The sequence below is a fragment of the Seriola aureovittata genome, chromosome 19, assembly GCF_021018895.1.
Source record: "Seriola aureovittata isolate HTS-2021-v1 ecotype China chromosome 19, ASM2101889v1, whole genome shotgun sequence".
In the NCBI taxonomy this organism is placed as follows: Eukaryota; Metazoa; Chordata; class Actinopteri; order Carangiformes; family Carangidae; genus Seriola; species Seriola aureovittata.
This window is the reverse complement of record NC_079382.1, coordinates 10,852,501-10,878,435: the sequence shown is the minus strand read 5'-3', so window position 1 is coordinate 10,878,435 and position 25,935 is coordinate 10,852,501. Positions and strand designations below refer to the sequence as shown.

Sequence of the window (25,935 nt, the reverse complement as noted above, 5' to 3'; positions counted from 1 at the left end):
AAAAGCATTATAAAGCAAAAATATTTTTTCACTTTCATGGTTACACAAGGTATTTTCCTGTATTTATTCATATTCAATTCATTATGTATTATTTATGTGTGCTATAATGAACACTTTAGGTTTCCATATATTAGGCTATATATTTATGAATACAAAAATGTGCTTGTTTGGCTTTATGATAAAATTAATGAAGGCCACAAAAAAAATTTTTCTTAATAGCAAATGGGAAAACTGTCTCCAGTAGAGATGATAAACGTGGAAACAGTGGAAACAGTTTCAGGCAACACATCGGACGCCACTGGGGCCTGGTGGTATTAATACAGCGTCGCAGGCTTGTGACGTCCTCTTTACCCGCTGCCCGAGGAGGAAAGGGTGCGTTTCTTCAATCACCGGCACAATCTGCGGGATTAATCAAACATCTTGGTTTAAAAAGTCTTCACAGTGAGCTGTTTGAAATGGATAATGACTCTCCTCTCATATCTGCTCTTTATTACAGAACTTTAAGTCCGCCATCCATCGCAAATTTACAATGGCCGAGGAAGGGTGAGCATGATGCGTCTGTCTGTCATAACGCTACAGTGTAAACCAGATATTAAACAGTATAAATTGAAACCAAGGAGCTTTGTTGGGTGGCTTGGTAGTAGGATAATGTTAACATTTTGTGGTATACTTTTACTGGTGTCGCGAATCATTACAGCCTGTCAAACTCCCATCATACAAGAGCTAACTGGTTAGCTTAGCCGAGCTACAGCTTAAAAATGACTTGATTCACGACAATAGCGTCTTGATAACTGCACATGTGAATACTACTAGTATCTATTAGACACAAGGACACCAGGTGTTCTAGAGGAAAGTGCAGGGTTTGAGGTTGTTGTGAAAGTCAGAAAGAGTGCACAGTTAGTCAAAGCTGGCAAGAAAAGTTATATTAAATGTAGAATGATGGTGTATCTGATGGTTCCCACCTTTCTGACCCGTGAAGTGGCCATTGCATTTTATTTAACATCATTTGTCAGTTCATTATGCCTGCTTAAGGTTAATAACTATGTGCAAGTTCAGAAACATTTGCCAATTAGAAAAGGCATAAATGGCATACAGTATACTGTAAATGGGAAAAGTGCAAGTGAACAAAATTGCAGGAAAACATGTGACTGTTAAGTGATGCTACATGCAGTAAATCTCTCCTCCTAATTTATTTTCTACCATTGAGAAGTCTTCAAGGCATGTCCGTCACTTATTGGTGTCCCCTGAACCTTAGATACTATTCAGCTTATTGTTTGTATGCACTTATGTTTTAGCAGAATGTTTAAATGCTGTGCAGGTGTAAATGTGTTCATCTGCAACTTTTGTCTCTTAATGCATCATGTGTTTTTTAAAACTGATGTTTTCTTCCTACATTTTTTTTTTTTTTTTTTGTGTGTGTCTGTGCAGCATGTTAAAGAGCCATTTTTTAAAAACTTTTCTGGGTAAACTTGAAAAAAGAATTGGATTTGCTGCAAAACTGTAGAAAAACTCAAATTACTTGCTCATATTACTACAACAGGATTTAACTATGAATGCAGAATAAACAAATATTTACCTGGATATGGAGAGAATCACATTCAATGGGAGGAGCAGATTAAGCATTTTTTCTTTTACCAAGTACTCAACATGTAAGTTGGATAGCTGGGGTAGTCAGAATAAGGTGAAACAGGTGAAGATTTTGCCTTGAGTGTCCTTCCTTTATAAGATGCCATGCTCATGTAAAATCAGTTTTTACTGTAGCTTTGCTTTCAGGTATAAACTAAAAAGTGAACTTCTGGAAAACAGAACTAGACTGTTTGAGCCACTGCCCCATTTGTCTGAGCAGCACTACTAGATTTTCCATCCCAGTGATATCAAAGCATCAGATGTCCTGGAGTGTAGATGTTGAATATTAAATGTTTAGTGTCAAGCCATTCCTCTGATGTGAGCTCTCTAGTGCTTGAATGATGACTTCATAATCTTTTGTCGGATACCCCTTCACTCAACAATGAGTGAGATCCCTGTTCTGATATGCTGGAAGCTCAACTGGAAAACATAAATGAGTTATGCTTCTTTTGTTTAAATATTAAGCTTTTTTTTTTTTTTCCTCCGCACCCATTTTTGATAGCATTCCTGCTGGAGGTGTGATGGATGTCAACACCGCTCTCCCTGAAGTGCTCAAGACCGCACTTATCCATGATGGCCTTGCCCGTGGTATCCGTGAGGCTGCCAAGGCTTTGGACAAGTAAGTGTTAAGAAAAAATGTTTGTACTTGATCAACATTTCGCTCTTAGTAGGTGGATCGCTGATGATAATTTGGCTCCCTCTACTGAATACCGTGAGGAGATTGCCACTGTTACCCAATTTCTGTCTGAGATGCGCCTTGAGTTATTCTTTCTAAACGTATTAATGGTGCATAACCTCTTCCTGCAAATTAATCAGCGGTCTGTTTGCAGGCGTCAGGCCCATCTCTGCGTCCTTGCAGCCAACTGCGACGAGCCCATGTACGTCAAGCTGGTGGAGGCCCTCTGCGCCGAGCATCAGATCAACCTGATCAAGGTAATGAGCTGGCAGACAATTGGGCTGTTTGGATGAGCAAGGGAACTGCATCATTGCCGGTATTTCGGATGTCTTGTGTACCGACAGTGGAGTTGAAAGTAGCATGTAATGTACTGCTGTATCACTGATGATGATTTGGCTCCCTCTACTGAATACTGTGAGGAGATTGCCATTGTTACCCAATTTCTGTCTGAGATGCAGCCAGTAGTACCCACATCGCCGCTGTTCCATTTCACTGCTTAGGTATTATGTAATAATATGTCAGATCACTTTTTCAGATCACCCGCTGTTCGTTTCCCATTCTTATGTAGCTCTAGAACAAGTTTTCTAGCAGCTTTTTCATTCATTTTTCTTGGTCTTGCACTCTATAGTCTTAGTGTGTCCATGTTTCTTCAGTTGGTAGTGGGATCCCAAAATGGTTTCAGATATCTTTGTATCCCTCTCCAGTTTGATGATAGTTTACCAGTTTAATTTTGAGGTCTTCTGACAGCTGTTTCCCTGCTCTCATTGTTGTTGCGCTCAGCAAACTGCATGAACATGCAAATATAAAATGCAAGCCTAATTGAACACACTCTTTGCCACTCAACAAGCATTATGTGGTGAAAACGTTTTTATTTATTTTTTTTAAAAGACCAGACACCTGATTTTTTTTCTTTTTTTTTTTTTTTTTAAATATTAAAATTACCTAAAAGATTCATCAAAGTGGATGTAAACGTTTGAGCTTGGTATTAGACACATTTGGACTTGAACTCTATTCTAACGATGAGGCCATACCATAAAAAGGTCTTTAGTGGGAAACATATTTAGATTAGAATTAGAATTATGGAATGCTATTTTGAAGCCTAACTGTACTATTTGATGACTATCAATTTTTTATTTATTTTTTTATTTCTTCTCACCCACTGTCAAAGCAGGATGCAAACTTTTGCACTCAACTGCAAATGGCCATAAATTAAAACATGGTGTATAAATTTCATTTCAGGTTGATGACAACAAGAAGCTCGGTGAGTGGGTTGGTCTGTGCAAGATTGACCGTGAGGGCAAACCCCGCAAGGTGGTGGGCTGCAGCTGCGTCGTGGTCAAGGTAAATGATGCCCTCTTTAGTGTTTTGTGTGTTTTTATGTTTGTCAAGTCACCAAAGCCTTACAGTAACGGCAGGGAAGATGTTCTGTCTTACTTATGCTTAGACGATGATGGAAGTTGTGATACCTGTAGTGAATACAGGAATTCTGACTTAAGACTTGCTCAGTCTCGCTTGCCAGACAAGTGCAGGTGCTGTGCCTCGTGCCATGCAGCTGTTGTTGATAACTCCTGGCTATATGACAGCCAGGGTACGAGCCCCTTCATCTATCTGTGGTGTGTGGGGTCCCTAAGAATGGCTACATACTGTAACATGGCAGCAAATGCTTTGATTAATGGGGCATCCTGTGATTAACCTCTCTGCTGTGCAACTGTTTGCCTGAATTTGGGGGAAATTATGCACAAAACTCCAGAATATTTCCACTAAACTTTAATGGTTCAGCCATAAAAACATGCTGTCAATGAACAAGTTGGAAATTTTAAAGAATATAAGGGGAACATCCAGAGTTAAGGAGGTTAATTGGTTTATGGAGTGGTCATATTAGTAGTGTAAATTAGAGCAGAGCCTGTCATTAATTTTAGTTAGAGCTGCTATGAGATTTTCAAATGTCTAACAAACACAAACCTGTTTCTCAGTCTGGTTAACCAACATGTGACTGCAATATATATTTAGTTGATCAATACACTGTATTTTCCTTCTGTCCACAGGACTATGGCAAGGAGTCTCAAGCCAAGGATGTGATTGAGGAATACTTCAAAGCCAAGAAATGAGATGTCAATAAAATCTGAAAATTAAGCTGTTGTCTCAGTCTTATTTTTTTTATATATATATATATATATTATTTTTTTTTTTATGGGTGTTTCTGATATATAAAATGTGTACATAACAGACTTGAAAAATGGACCATATTCAATATCTTGCAGCACTGTGTAAGTTATCTGAAGTTTAATCAGTTTATAAATTTCATTAGGGAAGACAAGATGCATAGGTCATTTGGATAAGGTTTCTCCTTTATATCTACATAGACATTTGTGAATAAAGAAAAGACATTCAAACACATTAAGGCACAACACATCATGACGCACATCCTCAGTTTCTCAAAGAAGGGGGAAAAAAAAAAATACAAAAAAATCCAGAGGAAAAAACAAGACCCCAAAACATTAAAATTTACTTTCCTTGACAAAAGCATCCACCACTGCCCTTAAGTTTATTGTTAATAATTTACACAAGTTTCTGCCACAGACTGCATTGTTGTGATTATACCACCAGGAAGAAAACACGTCAAGCAGCTGTTATCCCTTCACACATAATGCTGCCTGTACAGAGAAGCCCTCATTGTTTGAGGACGGTTTATCCTAGGTGACCCACAACAGTCCTGATACTAGCCTGGGTGCTCCAGCACAAACCAAACATCGAGTTGCCCAGGGAAATGTCTTCCCAGGCCAAGGGGCGGTCTTCAGTCAGTACAGGGTTTCAGTCTGCTACAGCTGCATGGACAGAAGACACGGGTTTTCACAGAGGTCCATCCCCAGCATCGGGGCCAGGGGGTTGAGCAGGGGCACGTTGGATGGTTGAGTCATCTCTTAACCCCACTGTCCTTTTCTTTACCTCCTTTCATCCCTCCTTTGCTTCTTAAGACCGTTCAGATTTTGTAAATCCAGATGTTCAAAAAACAAGACGAAAAGAAAAAAAAAAAAAATCACAAAAACAGTCGCAGTGTATTGTGTTTGTTCTTAAATAGTTATACAAAAGAAGGGGGTGCTGCCTCGCTGACCATGTCCATGGTAACATTGCTTGAGTCCATATTGCTATAATAGTTACAGGTACTCAAACTCCAGTGCTTGGTGTAATGCCAGCAGGTCAGAGTGACTGGATATCCTCCAGAAAGGCATGTTGTGCTGTGGAGTGGACACACACATGTCATTAAAACCAGCAGTACTGCAGTTAACATATTTGATGCACACCACCACCTAATGTCATGCAAGCTACACTACAGTAGCTTGTAGCGGCTTGCTTTGCGGAAGCACTGCAGACAAAATCCATGCAATCCTAAGACTCAAAGGAACAGTTTAGCATTTTGGCAAACATGCTCATCCACTGATCCAAAAGTTATCCGACTCTCGGAAAGAAAGCGAATGAGCGTATTTCCTAAAATGTCAAACTATTCCTTTTAACAATCCCAGCACCCAGCATTATGAATGAAACACAAGGCTGGAGAAGAAATATGATTTATATTCACACTTAAGGAAACAAGTTCCAGTGCTACAAAGTAGAGTTTATCACCACTTCTAACCTGTGTCCTTGTGATATACAAGGGAGTAGGTTTGGTCTCAACACTGGTAGGGTTAGGGTGAGGAGACAATTCTAACCACTGCACTACCGTGCTGCCATATGGTAAGTAGTAATATAGTATAAGTCATTATATAGTAAGATAAAAAAATATGTCATAGTATAGTAAGGCATAAAAACATATGTTTAACTTGCTAGTTAACGCTAGCTAACATGGTTAAATAACATCAGTTGACATATTTCTTGCGACGTTAGTTACCACTGTGATATTCTCACATGACGTGAGCCTTCAGTCAGTCAAATGCTAGCATGCCTAAATCGGTCGTCTTGGAGACGTAGCCTCTTGGAGGGTACATTGGAATGATCTAATATGACTTCACTCCAAGCATAGTGCGAACGAGTTCACTCAAATATTGATTCGCTCAAATCTGTCCTTCCAAAATGTTCCCAAAATCCATATGCAAACCTACACCCTTGGTGATATAACTCTACTTTTCTCCCACATGAACTACAGTGTCATTGAAAAATAAGATTTCACACACAAGTGGATAACAACCAGTATTATCGCTCTAAACAAATGAGATCGTTCAAAGCTTAATTACTGTGTACATTTGGGCAGCCATTCATTTTTGGTGTCAAATGGGACGAAAATCAAACTGATTTTAGAAATATTTAATGCAAACAAATTTATTTAATTAGAATCATTAGCAGTAGGTGAGCCAAATAAATATCAAGGTGCAAAATGTACAACTTCAGCCAAGCTTCAATCTCAGTTTTTTTACTCTAACACTTGCAATCAAAAGTTTCCTGTCACTCCATAAAAAGGAAAAAAAAAAGGCAGCAGAAACCGGTAAATAACCAACACAAAACCGCTAGAGCAAAGAAAGGCAGGCTTCGTCCAATCAGAGCTCACACTGTGTGGAGTAGGCGGGGTCACGGTGAGGTTACGGGTCCATTACCTTTTTGGCCGCCTGCTCCTCTTCCACACCGTCCCCAATTACAACATACACTACTTTCCTGCCAAACCTTTGCATTATGCGTTCAAAGCAACTCTCTTTTCCTGCAAAAAACAAATAAACAAGGGGAGGAAGGAGGGTCACAAGGTCAGAGGGGTCAAAGTTCAGAAGTCGTTTGTTTACCTGGCTGGCTGAATGCTCTTCATCCTTCCCATCGCCAATCACAACATATGTAATGTTAGTGCCAAAGCGGGAGACTATACGCTCAAAACAGCTCTCTTTGCCTGGAGACAAACAAATGGCTTTCACAGGTTTTTCCTTGTTGTTTAGATGGAAATAAAACACAGGAAGAGGCAGAACGGTGTGAGGGATGAGAGGACACACACACACACACACTAACACACACACACACGCACACGCACACACGCACACACGTGCACATAAAACACAAAACACAGTTTTCCCATAACAGATTGATCACACTGATTACTACTGACACCCATGTGGTGCATCCCAAGATGTACTTCAGATCAGATAAATATAATCAGCCTGGTTGCCAGGACAACACGTGCCTATGAGGGATGTCAGGAGTCACACCCCATATTAACCTTTGTCCTTTTTCCTGTACAAATATACATGATGTCAATTGCTTATAAAGTAATTCCATATGCAAAGTAATGTATCCAGGAGTCTAAGGGATGTGGCATCTGACCTCAAACACTTGTGCAGTCTTCTTGTGTCTTAAACCTCAGGTGGTTGTCATGGCTACCACATTGCTACGTCCATTTGAATCAAGGCACCGTGGGGTTGAATTGGGTGTAACATAAGCTCACAAACACACACACACACACACACACACTCTCTCTCTCTTGGCTTGAATTTTCCTTCCTGAATGTTTTGGCTCTCTACTTCACCCTAATCCGAGTTGTTTTGTTTCCTGTGTTCAGATTGATGCAGGGTTGAAAATAATTTAATGCTGGCCACAGCTGCGGTACATTGGCGCAACCGGCTGAGGTTCAAGCTAACGGAGTCCATTCAGAATGTGGGCGTCCGGCCTTGAAGATCCCACGAGTGTTAGAGTTGTTCAAGGCCAGATCAGGATCGTGTTAGGTGAGGACAGATATAATGTTGTTTAGGTTTCAATGTGAGCTGAAAGAATAAGTCTGGGATTGAACAAGGCATATTCAGTCAGAATGGTTTTAACCCCTGAGCGCAATATGTAAAACTGCAGCATTTCTACAAAGCCATTTTTTTTATCTGCAGTGTTGAGGTAAGGTAAAGTGAGGTATACTTTATGGTCCCGCAGGGGAAACTTGTCTTGAGCTCCAAGCCACTGCATTTCATAATCATACATCAATCATCAATCATACATACAAATCTATAGAAAACACGTCTTGGATCACATGTTGAATGTGAGACAGGGTTTTGTACAGTAGCCGTTCCATAAATCTTTAATCGAAGTATAATAATGTAACAAAAAACACTGTATAGTAGAAGACATTTCAAGCAGGCGACAGAGGCTGTAAAGACTACTCTGCATATTCTGTCTTTGAGAACAGTTGAAGGAAAATGTGGCCAGAGTGTAACCAGCATGATCTGTTTTCCTTTAATAGAAATTTCATGTGCATTGGATTCAGTTTTACTTATTCCCCGTCTCTCTCATACGAACACATACACACACACACACACACACACACACACACACACACACACACAAAGAGCGTAAAATGCGTATAAAATACATATTGTAACTCAAACATTCCCAACCATCTGTTCAGTGAACTTGAGCTTAACAGGCAGCAGGATATCAGTAACATATGGAGTAGATGAAGAAACATAAAAAATAAACCATATAACCAACAAAATACATGTGACTTTTGATATGTTAACATATTATACCATCAAATATATACTATATTTAATTACCCCCTTTCCACTTTATACTGTATTATTTGCATCAATATTAGATTATTGGTTTACAATTGTGTGTGGCTGTGTGTGCACGAGGGTTTATGTCTTACCTATTTTTGTTGCACTGTAAATATTCTCGATAGGGAAAACGGATCCCAGACTATATAAGAGAACTTTAGCCAGCGCTGGGATGAGCTGCGTTGTGGTCACCAACACATTTACACAGTTACTCCTGTGGGACAGAGAGCAGAACATAGTGTGTAAAGGCGGGTGAAAGGATAGATGAATGGACGGACAGAAGAAGAAATGGATCATGAATCAGTGTTGTCTGATGCTGAATACAGATTTGTTCCCTGCTCTCTGAATCTTGGCTTTATTAATTAACGGAGAGGAGGGCTGCGAGAGGAAAAGTCTCACTGTTTTCTTTGAGTGAAAGAATAAATATAATGCAAAGCGGCACCTGGAGCTGATGATGGACAAGGACTTGAGTGCGTGGGTGAGCCAGGAGTCAGTCAGAGCCTCCACCTCTGCTCTGAGCTGCAGCCAGGCGTCTCTCTTCGCAGGACCCAGCAGGCCTAAAACACAGCACGAGCTTACTTAATGCTCAGAGCAACACGGGTCACACACAGGACAAAAAGCAGGACAAGTCCGGACATTATCAGCAGTTTTTGTCCTGAGCTGTCCCATCAACAACTTGGAGGCCACAAGCAAAGTTCTTGAGGGTAAGACTGACAGTTTATGTAGAGTTTGTGATGTGAAATCACACCAAAGAGAGCATGTGACAAAGGTTTAGTTGTCGTTTGTAGTTGTTTACTCACACAATGAAATCCTGCTTAACAGTTTAATGGATTTTCATTACAAATAAGTTCAACTGAACTTATTTCTAACCAAAGCAGCTCTAGTGAGAAATTTAAACTTCAGGCTCAACAAAAACTCATATTTTCAACACTTGCTCTCCATGTCACCCTTTAAATGGCCATGGTATCCTGTAAACTCCCGTCTGATTGGCTTACCCCCCACATTGTTTTTGTATGTGCTATACAACTCTTTGACTCGTCGGTAGCGGAAGGCCAGTTTCCTCATCCAGTCGACCCCGCCGCGGACACCCGTAGCCAGGCACAGGTTGGCGCTGGTTGCAGCTGCATGGAAGCCATCAGTTGCAAAACTGTAAGTACTGTCAATAATAATGATATGTTTTATTTGAAAAATCTGCTCTGGTAGAACAAAAAGATCAAATGGTTATTTTTATTATTCAGTATTATGAACATATACAGTTTAATGTTTTTGTTGATCAAATCATTGATCAAATTAATAGATTAATAACTTTAACAAAGAACAAACAAAACTGAACACTGTAATTTGTGAATTCATAGCCTAGAAATAACAACACATGAACACTATCAGCAGTTTAAATTGTATAGAACTGTGAAAGGTAAAGTTCTCACCTTAAGTCCTGGCCATTGTCATCTGATGATACATCATCAATATGTACCTGATCACATTCCTGTGCACACAAACATAGACACAAATGACTCAAAAATAAGATAAGCTGTATAAATGTATGAATCCATTCACCATTAACAACTAAAACAAAGCAGTCTGTGCTAAAACTGAAATATAAACATGGAGGAGTGTGTTACATCTCTTTACACCACTAGAGGACAGTAGTAGTATTTCACGGAATGACAGTGTGGCTTCAAGAAACTTGTGCTTAATGTCGTGCTTTGTGCAAAATTTGAATACTGTGCGATGAAACCTCCAAGCTTAAATGTGTGTGTGTGTGTGTGTGTGTGTGTGTGTGTGTGTGTCAGCTGATGTGTGTCTCTCACCTCCAGGTCATTAAAGAATAAGTGTGTGTCAGCCAAGTTGAAGATCATCTCTTCCATCCTCAGACCCAGTGTTACCGCCATGGGAGGGTCCTAACCAAGGAAGAAAATAATGTCATCATGGCATCACCATGACGACCAGATACTATCATATTCTTTTACTCTCTTCCAGAGTTATTAATTCCCTCAGTCCCAAAAACCATTTCAGGTTTTAAACACCTTCTACTTCTCCCCAACTCCCACTCCAACACCCCCCACCCCCCCACTTGCAGAGTTGGTATGCTCCACTCATCACAGCAGATGCTGACAGACAGGTTGCACTTGTTCTGTCCCATCAACATTCCTCCCGCTTGGTAGGGGGTTGTGTTTGTGGGGGGTGAGAGGAAGAGTATGTGTCTTCATTCGTGTGTATTGCAGAGAGTAGGTACCCTCAAAGGGGGGCGCTTGGAGTGTATGTGGTATGTGAATGGTTTGCGTGTGTGTGTGGGTATGTGAATGTGTGTGTGTGTGTGTTTGGGAGAACGCAGCCCGGTCTGCCAGCCCGGGGCTCAGCTGCAAAAACCATCATCTGTGATAGGTCAGCGAGGGTCGACAGCTTGCCGCGCGTTTCGCTGACGCCGTCAGACGACCAGAATAGAAAGAAACTAACAGGAAGGAGAGTGAAAGTGAGCGGGCGAGGCACACAGAAAGAGAGAGAGATGATCGGCATTCCTGAGTGCGAGAAAGTACAAAAAAAAAAAAATGAGAATGCTCCATAAAGTTGAAAGATGTGAATTGTGTATGGCTCTCCAAAAGTGAACAGCTGCTAATGGTGATAGCAGCAATTTTGACTGTAGCTCTTTTCCTGCTTTCCTGTCAATCACACAGACAAGAGGCACTTAGGTTTGTCTCTCAGGTAATGATTATGTTGACTGCCAGCCAAAGGGGAGTTATGGACATCCACGTTTGTCAAAACACTCACAGCTGAAATGTGTTCATTCCCTTTGCGCCGTTGAATTTGGCCGTACTTTGGGCTGCAGAAAGGCTGAGGTGGCTTTTTTGTTTTTTGTAATATTTTGCCAGACAAGTTCAATTAATCACAGAGAACTGCAAATACTACTTTGTCCTGGCAAGGGTCCCCTGAAACAACTCCTTTAACAGCCCACCTCGGCTGTTATCATTCGAGCTCTGGAAACTCAACACTTCATGTTGATGTGAACGCTATCCCTGGTTATAATAACTCCCGTAGTGAGTGAGTGTGACGGGCGTGTGTCTGTGTGAAAAAGATGTCTAGATGTGTATTTATGAAGAGTGAAACATCCATTTAGAAGAGGCATATCTTCCAGATATCTTCCTCGTGGTTGCTATGTCAACAGTGTAAACACTATTTTGGGAGAGGTGTGAACAGACACAGCTGCCACCATATTTCTTGCGGGAGGCAGCAAGAAAAAATGCTCTTGGGAATATTTTAAGTTAAATAATCTGACACGTTTTATCTGTTTTCATGCTAATGCTTGGTCAGTTGATATGGATCTCTGTGGGTGAAGACGAGCCATTGAAATCATCTAATTTATTCATTTTTTTTGCCGGTAAGGAGAAATGCACAACTTTCTCTACTCAGTGCCAGGTCATGACTTGTGGTGCCATCATTTGGTAAACTGTATTTCTCCACTGTAAAAACAAAGCAAACCAAGCTAAATTAACCACAAGGCTGCATGTGTTCTCTCTCTCTCTCTCTCTCTCTCTCACACACACACACACACACACACACACACACACACACACACACACACACACACACACACAGAGACTGATTTACAACTCACCAGGGCCTTTCCTTTACCCATTAAAACCCAATTGCCAAACATTAAATTCCCTGACTGCAGAGCAACTAGGAAGTGCATCAGTGCCCACAAATCCTATCTGTAAAACGCCTAGGTTCCTATGGTTCTATGAAAGTCTGGCTCCAAATGGTGTGTGTATGCGTGTGTGTGTGTGTGTGTGTGTGTGTGTGTGTGCGTGAGCCATGCCAGCTTTTGTTTGACTGCCAAAACAAGATGTCAGAACAGGCTCGGGATGCAAAGCCCCTAGAGGCAGGCTGGTGGCTATGTCGGTGCCCGCAGGAAATGACATCACCCAATAAAAATCTGTAGCCTTGACCACATAGGATGATTCCAGATCAGAGCCAAGGACTGTTAAAGTAAAGGGAAATATAAACAGTGTAGCTGTTATTTGAGAAGTTGAGACCTCCACATAAGTTCACAGTGAAGTTTGAAACAAACATCAGTCTAGGTAAGAAATTAGCCTGTTAAACCCTGATTGGATTAATGTAAGCATGAACCAATTATTAATGGCTTTTACTCATGTTCTTAATATGTAGTACATTTTAAGACTTATTAATTTTATTATGTATGTGGTCATCATCATAAATTAATCATAACATTCTTGAAGTAGTTGATGTAATGTCAGTAATATACCGAGGGAAATGAAGCTCATTCTGAGCTGGGTTTTATATAAAACAAACTTCTTTAAACAAGGGTGTGGGTTAAGTTTCAGAAAAGGGGGGGGGGGGGGTGACATTGGTTATTGTGCTTTCATAATTATAGGAGTTCAACAAAAAATGTGGAATTCTGTTTCCTCCTATGTATACTGCTGTATTGTTAATGCACTCTGTATTTCAAAGCACATGTAGCTTCATCTTGTATCAGCATCTTCACTTAAATGAACTGTAATTGAATGAAATCTACTGCTGTAAATTTGACGGATGTCCATTTGCAGCATATTTTTTAGAAGAATATTAATTATTTTTTATTTTTTAAACCTCAAAAAAACATTAAACAGAGGTGTAAATACTTTTTAAAACCCTGAGTAGTGTTTGCAGCTCTTCCTATCAGACAACCTCCATCAATACGTTGCCTGTGAGACAAAGCCTGGGGCAAAAAAGATGCACGGAGCGCTCGCTGCAGGAGTACTTGTAAGCCTTATTGCTGTGAGCTCTCAGTAATAACTGAAGGCTGTTTGGATTCTGGCAGCTGGGCAGTCAGTGTACACAGTTTAAAGAAATTTTAGTAAGTCAATTAAACTGAAACCGTAAAAGTAAGGAGGATATGGCCCCCCCCCCACATATCCAGTTGAAATTATGCCCTTGACTCCGAGTGCTGGTAACAGGATGATGCATCATCTCCCCAAGCTTCAATAGAGCAGCAGTTACGGCCTTTTAGGATTTAAAAAGTGAATGTTTCAGTTATAAACCCACAATTATGCCAGTTGTGGCGATCTTTGAAAGGCTGGAGCGAAACATGGAGATTCATCACTCTTCATTTCATCAAAATGATGCCATTGTTATTCCACATTTGGAGGGAAGAAAGAAGATGGATGGACTAACTGTTTACTTATATTAGAGGGTGCTGGACAGAGAGACAGCGAAGGCATGGTGATGATCTTACCTTGCCATATTTCTGTGCGTAGGAGCCAGTGAGCAGTGAATGGAAGACAATGATTGTCTCGTCCAGATCCCACACAAACACCCTCTGGAGAAAAAAAAAAAAAAACATTAAAAGACATTAAAAGATGTTTTTTTTGTTTTTTTTTACAGAAATGTTGCATCCATATGTGCATGCAAGTTGAACTGGACATGGTCATGGGTGGTCCTGCTCTCTATCAGCCTCTCCTCCTTTGTATTTTGAGACCTCAGTGAGCAGAGAGGATGAAGATCAAAGGGAATACCACATATCCACTGAGACTTGAATGGAATAGTCAGTCAGTAATGTAAGTCCTCTGTCTGTGGGAGTTTTTGGTCCCTTACCTCCAGGTCACTATCAGGGGGAGGGGAAGGGTTGTTCTTGCGGCCCCTGCCCCGGGATTTGGACCCCCCACTCCGGCAGGCTCGGTCATCCAGCTCTTTGATGGGCGTTGAGGGGCTCTGCACTGTGTCAAAGTCCCCTGAGGGGCGAACGCAAACACATACAGGACATTTAAAAACATTTAAAATTTACAAATGATCAAATGTCCGTCTCAGACTGCACAAGCAATCACAAACTACAGTTTATTCTCTGCATTAAAGCAACAGTAATGATGTGGTTTGAGCTGATCCCACAGGTGCTCTGGAACTGTATCCACTTCAGGAAAAGCAATAGCTCAGACTTTGTACAGTTATAAGCCATCTTGTCAGGTTTAATAATTCAAGGTAATTGGCATGACAGATCAACTTAAAGACGACCAAGAAACCTAAACAAAAGCACCACTGGTATTCTGAGTGATTCACATGCACATGTAAGGATTTAACAGAGGAGGGAAAACATGGAACTGTGCAATAAATTCAAAGTAAAGTTAGGTAAGCTGATGCTTCTTGCAAAGATAATGTATCTTCAAAATTCTGCAGGGGCACACAAGAGCGCACACACATTCTTGCGCATTCACACACCCTCCTCATGCCATATGCTCCCACTGCTGTGTGGTAACTAGAACCAGACTCTAAGCTTCAGCTCTCATATTGTTATGTCTCAATCAGGGGAAGAGGGAGGTGGAGGGAGAGAGAGAGAGAGAGAGAGAGAGACGGAGATGAGGAGCGGGTGGGGGTGGATAAAGACACAAAAAGACACAGAGAGCATGTGAGCAACCAGGAGAAAAAGATAACCACTGTCAAAAAAAAAAAAAAAGAGAAAGAGAGAGAGAAGGTGAGAGAGGCAGTGAGAGGGAAAGTGCCAGTGACAGGAAGAACGATAAGCTCCTTTAATCAGGCTTCCTGAATCACAGCCAAGATAAACCAAGGAAAAATGTGAATAAAAAGAAACAGAAAAATATGAATATAAAGCCACATTTCTGCACATATGGGTGCACTTTAGCTCTGTTCGTCTTTCTCTTTGTCTTTGTCCGACTTGTCTATAAAAGTGCAATATTTAACATAACTTCACTCTAATCAAAGTCTCTCAGGCTAATGTAAACACATGCCGATTCTCCAATTAGCGAGCGTGATGCCAGGTAACTATGGCGACAGTCTGAAGTTGCTTCCTGTGCCTCGTCGTAGGCTGAAAGAGGGTTTTGAACTCAGTTACCCAAACTGTGGTATTTTTCTACTGGAAACAAGATTATGGAGCCACAATCAAGGAGCGGTGAAAAAATCGGACATTTTGTTTGCATATTTATGACGTTAGAACTGTGGTGGAGTGTCGGCAATTTGACACTTTCATTCTGAGCGGTGGTGTTTGTTTTTTAAGCACAAACCTGGGTGAAGTTCAGCAGCCTGTCCGGTCATGGCGGGGGTGGGATCTTGCAGCTGGTAGGCTGCTGTGGAGCCTGTGCCATCCACGCTGTTGGAGGTCATATATGTCCCGTAAGTGGAGGCGGAATAATACTGGGCGTACTGGTTTTGGCCAAACGTCGTATATGAGGGATAATCCTGCAGAGAATAACATGAGTTATGAGCTCACAAAGACACAATGCAGAGAGCAGGGACAAAAAGAAAGGAGGAGGAAAATTGAGATGTTTCACTTTTCTGGAAAGGTTCAGACTGACTTTTGATGGTCGATTTTACAAGTGTTCCCTCGGATTTCTCTAATCTTTTATTCCCTACATTCTGTATTTTATATCTTCAAAACAATTAAAGCCTTGTGTTGCTGCTTTTTACTGACCCAGTGGAGATGGGCACTTTTATGAGTCAGCTCTCTAAACCTGTCACTACGTCCATCTCTACGAGCCCTTATAAACTGGAGCACACTACATGAATGCACACACACACGCACGCACGCACGCACACACGCACGCACGCACGCACACACGCACGCACAGTTGGCGGGTAGTCAGCAAAGTGTGTATGCAAGCATGCATATTCACACATACTGTATACACACAGACTTGATTTCAATCAGTCTCTCTCTCTCAGTTTCCGCTTACTTTCTCTTTTCCTGTTAAACTCATACACTTATACACGCGCACACACACACATAGACACACACACCATATTCCCCATAATCCACCCACACAAGCCAAACCTTGACTTTCTTCCTGTAAACAGCCACATCTATCATAGTGGGACATTAAATCCCCCCCTTTAACCATTTTACTACCACAATACAATTCATCATATAGACGTAGAGAAATATTCAGAACAAAACACTCTTTCACATAGACTAATTTTCTGTTTCTTTCCGTAGTTTTTCCCTGTTGCAAGGTCGCGGTGTAATTAGATTTTATTTCTTAAAGCTGCTCCAAATGGGGAAAGTTGTGTGGGAGCGTGACTGTGAAACCACTTCTGGGCTCAAATGCTATCGCAACTGCACCATACAAAATCCTCATCCTTTGTTTGAGCCGGCGTAATGAGGAAAATGACGTTCACTTGACCACTCAGACCAAACATGTGGCACGGTTGATCTGCTCTGGCAAGAACTCCCTTAGGAAATGGGATTTCTTATTGGCCTGGGAAAGTGAACGTTAAAGGTTTAAGCTGATGGACAAGCCTTGATGCACGCACACACATACTCGCACCCACACACACACACACATATATGGACATGTACCTGCTGTGTGGCAGTGTAGTTGGCGGGGTTGGACACAGAGTTGTTGGTGGCGTAGAGGCCTGAGGAAGGAGTGAAACTGGAACCTGGAGAGACAGAAAAGAGAGGAATAAAAGGGTCAGATCATTTTTCGGTATTTTCCTAATCAGATCAGAAGAATGCGTGATTATGGTTTCTGAGTTGAGTTGTTCTTTAAGATGCTTTTTCTACCGACCTGGCATCTGATAGGGTGAATATGCAGTCTGTCCGGGCTGAGGTGTGGTGAAGCCGGGGCTGTAGCTGAGGCCCGTCTGCAGAGGAGACTGACTCTGGGCCAGGCCGCTCTCTGTCTTGATGCCCGGCAGCATCACACCGAGGTCTATGACAAGACACAAACATTCAATATTATTTTGTTGCCAATCAATCAGAAAACAAGTGTAATCTGATTTTAATTTTTCTGTGTCGTTTCTTTTTTTTCAGTTTAGTTGTAGGAATGTTTGAATTCTGTGATTATATATTATTTATAATCACACTGAACACACCCAACAATGTTCTCTTCTCTACAAAGTCTCCCAATAATATTTGGTCTAAGCACTTTTTAAATGCGTTTTTTTTTGGGCTTCAAGTAATGATTTATTTCCATTATTTATCAGTCTACCAGTTAATTTTCTCAATGATCTGATAAAGCCTTTGATTTGCATAAAGTGTTAGAAAATAGTGGAAAATGACTTACAATCATAAACTCAGCTTCATACGAGAGGCAGAAAACACTCAAACATTAGAAGCCGGAATCAGTGAATGTTTGGCAGTTTTATTAAACAAAATTATCTGAGCAATTACTGTAACAATCGTGGAAAACTGTTCCAGGTACTGTACGTCACAGTATGTACGTTTAATGTGTGCGTCTGTCAATACCATAGGTGGACAGTCCGTAGGCCTGCCCTGTCTGGGAGTAAGCGGTGTAGACAGTTGACTGCTGCATGCTGCTGAACTGGGGTTGACCGGCGTAGGTCGGCATGGGAGGGGCTGCAGGCGTGGAGAGGATGTGAGGGTAGGGCCTGGGAAAGGAGAGGGAAGAGAAGCAGCGGAGACGGACAGACGGGTGAGGTAGGAACCGGGCAGATAAAAAAACATAGGAGGTCATTTAATGTTTAAATGGGCGAAGTCTAACTAACTGTATAGAGCGAGATGCGCTCTTAAGGATTGTCGGAGAGCAGCCTGTGTTGTGTCAGACTTACTTTGAAGGGTAAAGCGGAGGGGAGTACTGGTGGGCTGAACGAGGGCTGTACCCGCTGCTGGTGATTACTAAAAACAGCACAATAATTAATAACAACAAGACAAAAAAAAAACAAACAAAAAATACAGGTTATGGATGGTGTCAGCTCGAATCTTCTGTTTTCTTTCTCGTTGAACAAAACCACTCCTGAGCAGCACAATTCAAGGCCTCCAGCTTGTTGGAGCTGAAATGCTTTTCCAGTAAACATAATTTGAATCATTTTGAATGGAGAGGAGCCAAGTTATCCCTCTTTAGAGAGCACTGTAGTCCATGAAACCCTTACTGTGGGCCTCATAGTAAAACACAATGTCTGTTTGTGGTCATTGAGATGTCAGAGCTCAATACTGACAAACACCCCACTGCTTCTAAACCCTCAGTGTGTGTTGCTTAATGGTTTTGTGTATCTGTGTCTGTCTGTGTGTGTGCGTGTGTGTGTGTGTGTGTGCAGTGTAAAAGGAGTACAGGGTCGTGTGTGAGTCTAAAAAAAAAAAAAAAAAACAAGTGTAAAATTGTCTGTCCCGCTCTCTCATCCCTCTATGACGCAATCCAAGGACAGGCAATGCTTCATGGGATTAAAGCTTTCAGCACGCCTACCACTGCGCCGAAATGGATGACGGTGTGTGACTTTTGTGAGTCTGAGAAAACAAAGTGGGAAAGAGCCGAGAGAGACTAAAAGGCAGTCACTATTTAAATTTCTGTTCATAGATGTGTGTGTTTGTGTGTTTGTATGTGTGTGTGTGTGTGTGTGTGTGTGTGTGTGTGTGTGTGTGTGTGTGTGTGTGTTACCTGAGCCTGCGTATGTGTCCAGTGCTGTGTCGCCTGTCGTAGTGACTGTATCACTGTTGTTCATAGGCTCTGTTTTCACTTAAGGAAGAGGGAAAGGATCAGTGTTTGGGGAGGCCAGTAAGGAAGTACCATCACACACACACATATACATATACACACACAAACACACAAACACACACACACACACACACACACACACACACACACACCACACACACACACACACACACACACACACACACAAAGAAAGGCTTATTTAGTAAAGAGAGTAGAAAACTGCCATGCAGTTCCAGTAATGGTGCAAATATTGTGTGCAGGGTTCCCACAATAACTGATTCAACAGTTTTTAATACATTTTCTAAAACCAAGTCAAAACACCACCATGACCTTGAAGCTTTATTCCTCCTTGTTTTTTTTTTTATGTGACTTTTTAGCTCAGGAACAGTATGACAACCATAAAATGTAATGATTAAGTTCTAAAAATATAAGCATGCAAGGTAACACTTTGGCAAAATCCCCTGATATTTGCTGACTTCCTCAGCTAATTCATCAAATTCTCTTTCATGTGTTGACTGTTGGGAACCCTGCAAATATAACTAATAATAACTCCATACATTTTGTGATAAATTCACAATGTGATCCAAAGAGAAGAGAGCACTGCACAGCAAATGAAAATCACAGCAATTCTGGCACAAAAACATCAGATCTAGGAACAGCCTAAACTGTGGAAATCCATCACTTTTTGCATTTAAGCTAATATGACTTTTGGCCTGGGATTCACACACATGCACCTCTGTACCATAGTCCTTGGAGCCCGGGGCGGGGGGCGGGCTGCTGCAGCCCAACAGCCAATCAGCCGTGTTTAGAACAGTCATATTTTCACCTAAAGGGGTGCAAGGTGGGAAGGTGGTGAGGATATGACGCACTGAGAACCAGACGCCAGTCTCGGGTAAATGTGACATGGTGACCATTTTAAAAAGTAGACATTTGTATTGTAAAAGATATTCTAATTAGCTTTTTTTTTTTTTTGCTTAAAGTTAGATGAGAAGGCCTGTATGGTAAATATGAAGCTAAAGCCAGGAGTTTAACTTAACTTAGCATAAAAATAGAGGCAGGCGGAAACAGCTAGCCTGGTTATATCCAAAGTGAAACATCTGCCCAGCAGCACTCCTGAAGCTCATAAGTTAAAATATCTTTAATATGAGGTTGCCAGGCAACTAGCAGACACTACAGGAAGTCACTACACCTTACCAAGAAATATAAAAATCACAACTTGCTGTGTTTTACACTTTGGTTTTTCTACAGATTAAACAAACAAGACAGAGCAAGTTATTTTGTGAGCTTAGAACTGCTGGTAGGCTGATGTTGTTTTGACAGAACCAGGCTAACTGTTTCCCCCTGTTTCCAGGCTTTATGCTAAGCTAAGCAAACCATCTCCTGGCTGTAGCTTCACAATTAAACCTGCAATAACCACTTGAGGGCAACAGAAACATTTTGTAAACACAACACCTGACATATTGTTACTTTATAAAGTAGAAAACTGCTTTGTTAGCAAAAGTTGCTTATTTACAAATCCTGTTTTGCTCTCCACCACCTCCTGAGGGAAACATCTGGCTCTTTAGCAGCTAAATGCTTCACTATGTTCACCAGCTAATCGACAACTTTTTCTGTCTTGCAGGTACCGTGAAGTGAGTACCGTAGAGCTTTTTTGCTCGAAAAAACTGAGTGATGTGGCTGAGAACGATGATGATGGACAGGTGAGATTGAAGCAAAATTAAAAATGTTGCAGGCGAGAAAACTTAACAGCTCCAAAAAGCTGAGAAGACTCTGCAGCTGTGCACATCCTGGTGACGGTCATCTGTTGGTTAGTGACTATGAGTGACCCCCCCTTTAACACACAAGTAGTCATGTGATCCATTGTAAATACAAAAATATTGATTATAGCTGCTTTAACAAATGGATATGAAAGGGGTATCAATCTTCTCATCTAACTACGGATTAAGTGAATAAGCGTATTTCCCAAATGTTATCACAATCTTTAAAAAGGAGAAGTCCACCTGCTGACCACCTTTAACATCAAACCTGCTGTTTTTCAGTTCATTTTTCTGTCTCTCTCTGAACATGATTAAAACTCATCATCACTGACCATCTGAGAGCTCCATTAAATTCACGACAACTTCATTAATCCCCTCGGAGAGCAATACAACCCATTGGACAAGCCCTAATGAAGACAAATGAGTTGCTATGGAGATGGCCCCTCTGGGTCCAAGCGCTGGCTGATGTCAGGTGAAGGGAATGTTGGGTATGTAGTTTGTTTTGGCTGTGACCATGTAGTCCCAGCTCTGTCTGCTTAAACCATTAACGGTGAGCTCAGCTCATCAAAAATGATTTAATGTGCTCTAAGATGGACTGAATGCAGTCCACTCAGAGCACAGCTATTTCTGTGTGCGTGTTTTGACACATCAAGTTGACTAAAATGCAGCATCTCACTTTTTCCATTACGGTACCATTAAAAGTGGTCTCCATAGCTTGTTAAATCAGCAGCAGATCAAAGGATTGCCCTTAACAAAAGCACTTAGATCCAGAACTGTTACATCAAACTGCCCCGTCAAAACTATTCCAGAGGACAGAGAGTGACAGAGGGGGAGATCAAGGGTGACAGGAGAAAAAGATGAGAAGAAGAAAGACAAAGACAGACGGACAGAGGAAAGAAAAAGGAAGAAACAGAGAGAATGGGACACGGGGAAGAAAAAGAGAGGAGAGGGCTCGCTGGTGTTGACATCTAAGAGAGCGGTGATGCTTTAATGCTCTTGTAGAGGAAATAGTTTCCAGTGGGATTTTGGGCTTGCACCCAAACATATACACTCATGCACACACACAAACACACACACACACACACACACACACGCACACACACACACACACGCACAAACACGCACACACACACACACACACACACACTTTGCCAAGCGGTTAGTTGAGGAGAGCAGAAGTGCTTCACCGTGTGTTTACACACATTCTCCAGTGGTTTACTCAAGTACTAATGCCAGCATGTGTGTGTGTATGTGTGTGTGTATGCGTGCGCTTGCATGTGCACGTCTCCTTCCGTCTCTATAAATTCCTCAAAAAGTACTTATCTCTGCATGTTGAAAATCTTTCTCACTGATGATTTTGCAATAGATTTCCTTACATTACATTACACTCATCAAATGCTTTGCCCAAATTGACTTACAGCATGCGCTTCCAACCTCCTGTTGGAGCGAGAGCTAGACAGACTTCATATATTTTCTTCTTTAGTTTGAAATGAGGCATCAGTAAATCCTAGCATGACATGTTGATGTGTAGTCTGAAACTGTAGGTTTCAAACTCTTCAGACCTCTTTTACATCTTCGTAACTCTTACAGGAATAGACTGGAACATTTTGGGAAATGCACTTATTTGCTTTCTTGACAAGAGTTGGATGATAAGACTGATACCACTCTCATGTCTGTTGGGTAAACATGAAAGCTACAGCCAGCAGCCAGTTAGCTTAGTTTAGCATAAGGACTGGAAGTTTGCCTGTAGCCTAGTTGGCCTTTCTAGCACTTCCAAAGATCACTAATCAGCGTTTTATCTCTTAAGATTTATTTATATTAAAAAAGGCGCTATAATGACAAGCTGCGGTTTTAGAGGGACGGTTATGTGCCAAACTATTTCTTAGCTGGGTGCAATGATTTCCTGGAAGCTCTGCTAGTTTCCAGCCAAGAAATAGTCTCACACATAACCTCCTCTAAAACCTCAGCTCGTTTTTGCACACAGGTTGTTGTGCATATTTTGTTGTTGGCTGGGGCTTTATATTTCTTGTACAGATATGTAAGTGGTATCAATTTTTTCATGTACCTTTCAATAAGAAAGTGAGTAAGTTATGACTTCCATGTGGAAACTACAGAATCTTATTCAGTGGTTGAGCAGTAATTTTGTCTTTCCAATGTTTAGGGTTCTCACTGATGACTGAATAAGAATTAAGAATAGAATTGGTCCCAAAGAAATATACTAAAAACTATATTTGACTAACTAACTGAAGACCACAGACACCGCTGCTGATTCATTACCGCAGCACCAAAACGAGTTCTGCCTTCTCACCTCCTGTTCCATTGGTGGTGATGGAGGGGCTGCCAAGGTTGCTCTTGTCTAGCTTGGAGCCTGTCGAATCTCCACCTCCCACACGGTTATGAGGACTGGCTAGGTCCTGCATTTCCATGGACCTACAGGAGGGACGAGGAGGAGGAAGGGGGAGAAAATGAGATGAACTGTGATGTTTGAATGGATAACAGATCAACAGCAATGTGCGCTCACACAGCTGGGAATGTCCCACCTTTATATGTTAGGTTAGGATCTCAGCGAACACACTCGGTGACACACTGTGTATCCACAGAGGAATCACTTACACTGACATACACACAGTCGTAAACTTCATGCTTCTCCCTACCAGTTAGCTTACACGAGCATGTGTTCTGGGGCGCTAGACATTGACTGCGGGCCTGCTGGCTCTTTTATAGAGAGTGTGTGTGTAAAACTGTGTATGTGTGTGTGTGTGTGTGTGTGTGTGTGTGTGTGTGTGTGTATCTACGCACGTCTGGGCTCCAATACAAACCCACAGCCTGCCAGCATGCTTTAGTTTTACAATGTGTTCCACATGCATGACTGGGACAAACCAGCCCACAAGGTGGTAATGGTAAAGTGTGTGTGTGTGCGTGTGTGTGTTAGTGTGTGTGTGTGGGGATGGCTGTGAGTGGAAGCAAATAGAGACATGAACAGAATGAAGATGCATATTTATGGTAGAGTAGTGGTCTGCCTTTCATATATCAGTGTTTATTGTTTATTTGGATCGCTATTAGTTGTTACCGTGGCAACAGCTACTCTTCCAAGGGTCCATAACACCCAGTGAGATGTGTAATAGTTTTTAATAAATTTTCAATGCTTGTGCACGGTAAGAAAAGCAACATAAAACATTCGTTCATGACTCTTCATCACTGCTGCCATAAACCCACACACTGACACGTTCTCTGGTGAAAGTCATAGTTTAAAGTTGAGTCAGTGTGTGTGTACGTACAGTACCTCATATGAGCGACCTTGTGTGTGTGTGTGAGCGTGTGTGTGTGTGTGTGTGTTTGTGTATGTGTGTGTGTGTGTGTGTGTTTGTGTATGTGTGTGTGTGTGTGTGTGTTTGTGTATGTGTGTGTGTGTGTGTGTGTGTGTGTGTGTGTGTGTGTGTGTGTGTGTGTGTGTGTGTGTGTGTGTGTGTGTGTGTGCGTGTGTGAGCCCTGTCTCATGCTGCCCGCAGGTTGGTCACACTTGTGCTTTTGTGTGAGACATCAAAGCGAATAATGACAGAGATGGAGGGAGAATTAAACAAATGCGGGCTGCCGGTCTACCACTCTGTGTGTGTGTGCGTGTGTGTGTGTGTGTGTGTGTGTGTGTGTGTGTGTGTACTAAAAAGAGAGAGTGCACATCTGTGTGGCGGTCTGGAAGCAGTCCATCTCAATGCTATGGGCAGATAGCATCACCACACATGACTGCAACCCACAGTCAGACTGACAGGTATAAACATATAGCTTTCAGCAGACGGGAAAGACGCAGCTAAAGGGTGCAAAAGACGGAACGTACCAAAGATAAACACTCTAAATCAACTCCCTCTGTCAACTCTTTTTTTCTATTTACTGCTAAACATTCATTCTGCTCTCCTGTGGACTAAAAACACTGATCACTGTTTTAACATCAACAGCGTTTTATTGTGTATGAGATATTGAGCCAAGCCCTAACTTCAAACAAAAGCCTAAAATATCTCTGCTGTACATGGCAAGGAAAGCTAACAACTTTCACAGATTATGGCGCTTTTTCACTTTTCACTCTCCTTTTTTTTTTCTTTTTCCTCTCTCGCGCTCGTCTGCTTCAACACTCTTCATCCATCCGTTTCTTTTGTCTCTCAACAGCAGGAAATGATTCTGTCTCCCCTCCTTGTTCATTTTTTTTTTCCCCTCTCTGCTCTCTGTTTCGCTCCTCTCGGGAGGTGATGGCAGGAGTTGGTGTTTCATAAACTCTTTTCTGGTTTTCACATTATGTCTGGTCATTGAAAAAAAAAAAAAAATAGGCTGCATCATATTGCAATGTGGTGGTGTATTGTGTAAAAGATATAGTTTTAGGACTGTAACTAAAGATTATTGTCATGAGTGATTAATCTCATTTTAATTGTTGAATTACTCAATTAATATTTTTTTATATGAAATGTCAAATAAAAGTGAAAAAAACACATATGTCAACTTCCCAGAGCCCAGATATTCAGTTTACAGTGATATATAACTGCAATATCTACACAGTTGCAAACGTCTCATTTGAGAAGCTGGAACCAGAGAATAGTTTCTATTTTTGCTTGAAAACTATTGAAATAGCTGCTGATTATTTTACTGTTGATCAACTAATTAATTTAGCTCTAAATAATTAATATAAATGAATTACTGTGTGCACTGCATGGTTTCTCTTTTTGTCCTTAGATTGGATAAGTAACCTGTATGTTTTTTCTGTGTGTGTGTTTCGGGCACTGGAGTCTTGGGGAAGTGTTGATGACCTCATCACAGCTCGCAACTGCAGTGAAACCTCACCTCTCTGCACCATGACCAGAGAGCTCACACACACACACACACACACACACACACACACACACACACACACACATACACACACTGTACACTGATACTCTCACATAAAGTTCTGAAGATCCTGCTGTTGTTTGTCATATCATGCA

At 41.4% G+C, this 25,935-nt stretch overlaps 2 protein-coding genes and 3 non-coding genes across 9 annotated transcripts in view; 4 read left to right on the top strand and 1 right to left on the bottom strand.

The window, feature by feature from the left end:
- The first annotated feature begins 383 nt into the window (after nucleotides 1-383).
- Nucleotides 384-4,435, top strand: rps12 (ribosomal protein S12). The gene is made up of 5 exons (XM_056405237.1): nucleotides 384-543; nucleotides 2,129-2,245; nucleotides 2,457-2,559; nucleotides 3,542-3,643; nucleotides 4,348-4,435. The coding sequence occupies exons 1-5, from the start codon at nucleotides 530-532 to the stop codon at nucleotides 4,408-4,410; spliced, it is 399 nt and encodes a 132-aa protein (XP_056261212.1). The 5' UTR covers nucleotides 384-529; the 3' UTR covers nucleotides 4,411-4,435.
- LOC130160856 (small nucleolar RNA SNORD101) lies at nucleotides 1,959-2,035 on the top strand. Its single transcript, XR_008826058.1, has one exon. It is a non-coding gene; the product is annotated as a small nucleolar RNA SNORD101 (small nucleolar RNA).
- LOC130160860 (small nucleolar RNA SNORD100) lies at nucleotides 2,299-2,381 on the top strand. The gene has a single exon (XR_008826062.1). It is a non-coding gene; the product is annotated as a small nucleolar RNA SNORD100 (small nucleolar RNA).
- LOC130160859 (small nucleolar RNA SNORD100) lies at nucleotides 2,677-2,759 on the top strand. The gene has a single exon (XR_008826061.1). It is a non-coding gene; the product is annotated as a small nucleolar RNA SNORD100 (small nucleolar RNA).
- A 194-nt stretch (nucleotides 4,436-4,629) lies between the features above and the next one.
- The window catches only part of eya4 (EYA transcriptional coactivator and phosphatase 4), a 45,620-nt gene continuing 24,314 nt past the window's right edge, over nucleotides 4,630-25,935 (bottom strand). For 2 of the 5 annotated variants that reach the window (XM_056405233.1, XM_056405236.1), the window contains 17 exons: nucleotides 23,277-23,398; nucleotides 19,954-20,037; nucleotides 19,155-19,232; nucleotides 18,331-18,397; nucleotides 18,008-18,150; nucleotides 17,328-17,471; nucleotides 17,117-17,199; nucleotides 15,825-15,999; nucleotides 14,407-14,543; nucleotides 14,048-14,131; nucleotides 10,626-10,715; nucleotides 10,242-10,300; nucleotides 9,810-9,970; nucleotides 9,257-9,371; nucleotides 8,907-9,028; nucleotides 6,889-6,989; nucleotides 4,630-5,538 (listed from right to left, as the gene is read on the bottom strand). In XM_056405233.1, coding sequence (XP_056261208.1) covers nucleotides 5,458-5,538; nucleotides 6,889-6,989; nucleotides 8,907-9,028; nucleotides 9,257-9,371; nucleotides 9,810-9,970; nucleotides 10,242-10,300; nucleotides 10,626-10,715; nucleotides 14,048-14,131; nucleotides 14,407-14,543; nucleotides 15,825-15,999; nucleotides 17,117-17,199; nucleotides 17,328-17,471; nucleotides 18,008-18,150; nucleotides 18,331-18,397; nucleotides 19,155-19,232; nucleotides 19,954-20,037; nucleotides 23,277-23,398 — 1,846 coding nt within the window. In that variant the 3' untranslated portion in view covers nucleotides 4,630-5,457. Of the gene's footprint in view, nucleotides 5,539-6,888; nucleotides 7,170-8,906; nucleotides 9,029-9,256; nucleotides 9,372-9,809; nucleotides 9,971-10,241; nucleotides 10,301-10,625; nucleotides 10,716-14,047; nucleotides 14,132-14,406; nucleotides 14,544-15,824; nucleotides 16,000-17,116; nucleotides 17,200-17,327; nucleotides 17,472-18,007; nucleotides 18,151-18,330; nucleotides 18,398-19,154; nucleotides 19,233-19,953; nucleotides 20,038-23,276; nucleotides 23,399-25,935 lie in introns of all 5 variants that reach the window. The other 3 variants (XM_056405232.1, XM_056405234.1, XM_056405235.1) reach the window with 3 other exon arrangements.

Coding starts and splice junctions, on each gene's coding strand:
- rps12 (XM_056405237.1), top strand. Junction 2,560..3,541: donor ATCAGATCAACCTGATCAAG/GTAATGAGCTGG, acceptor ATTTCATTTCAG/GTTGATGACAACAAGAAGCT. Junction 3,644..4,347: donor GCAGCTGCGTCGTGGTCAAG/GTAAATGATGCC, acceptor TTCTGTCCACAG/GACTATGGCAAGGAGTCTCA.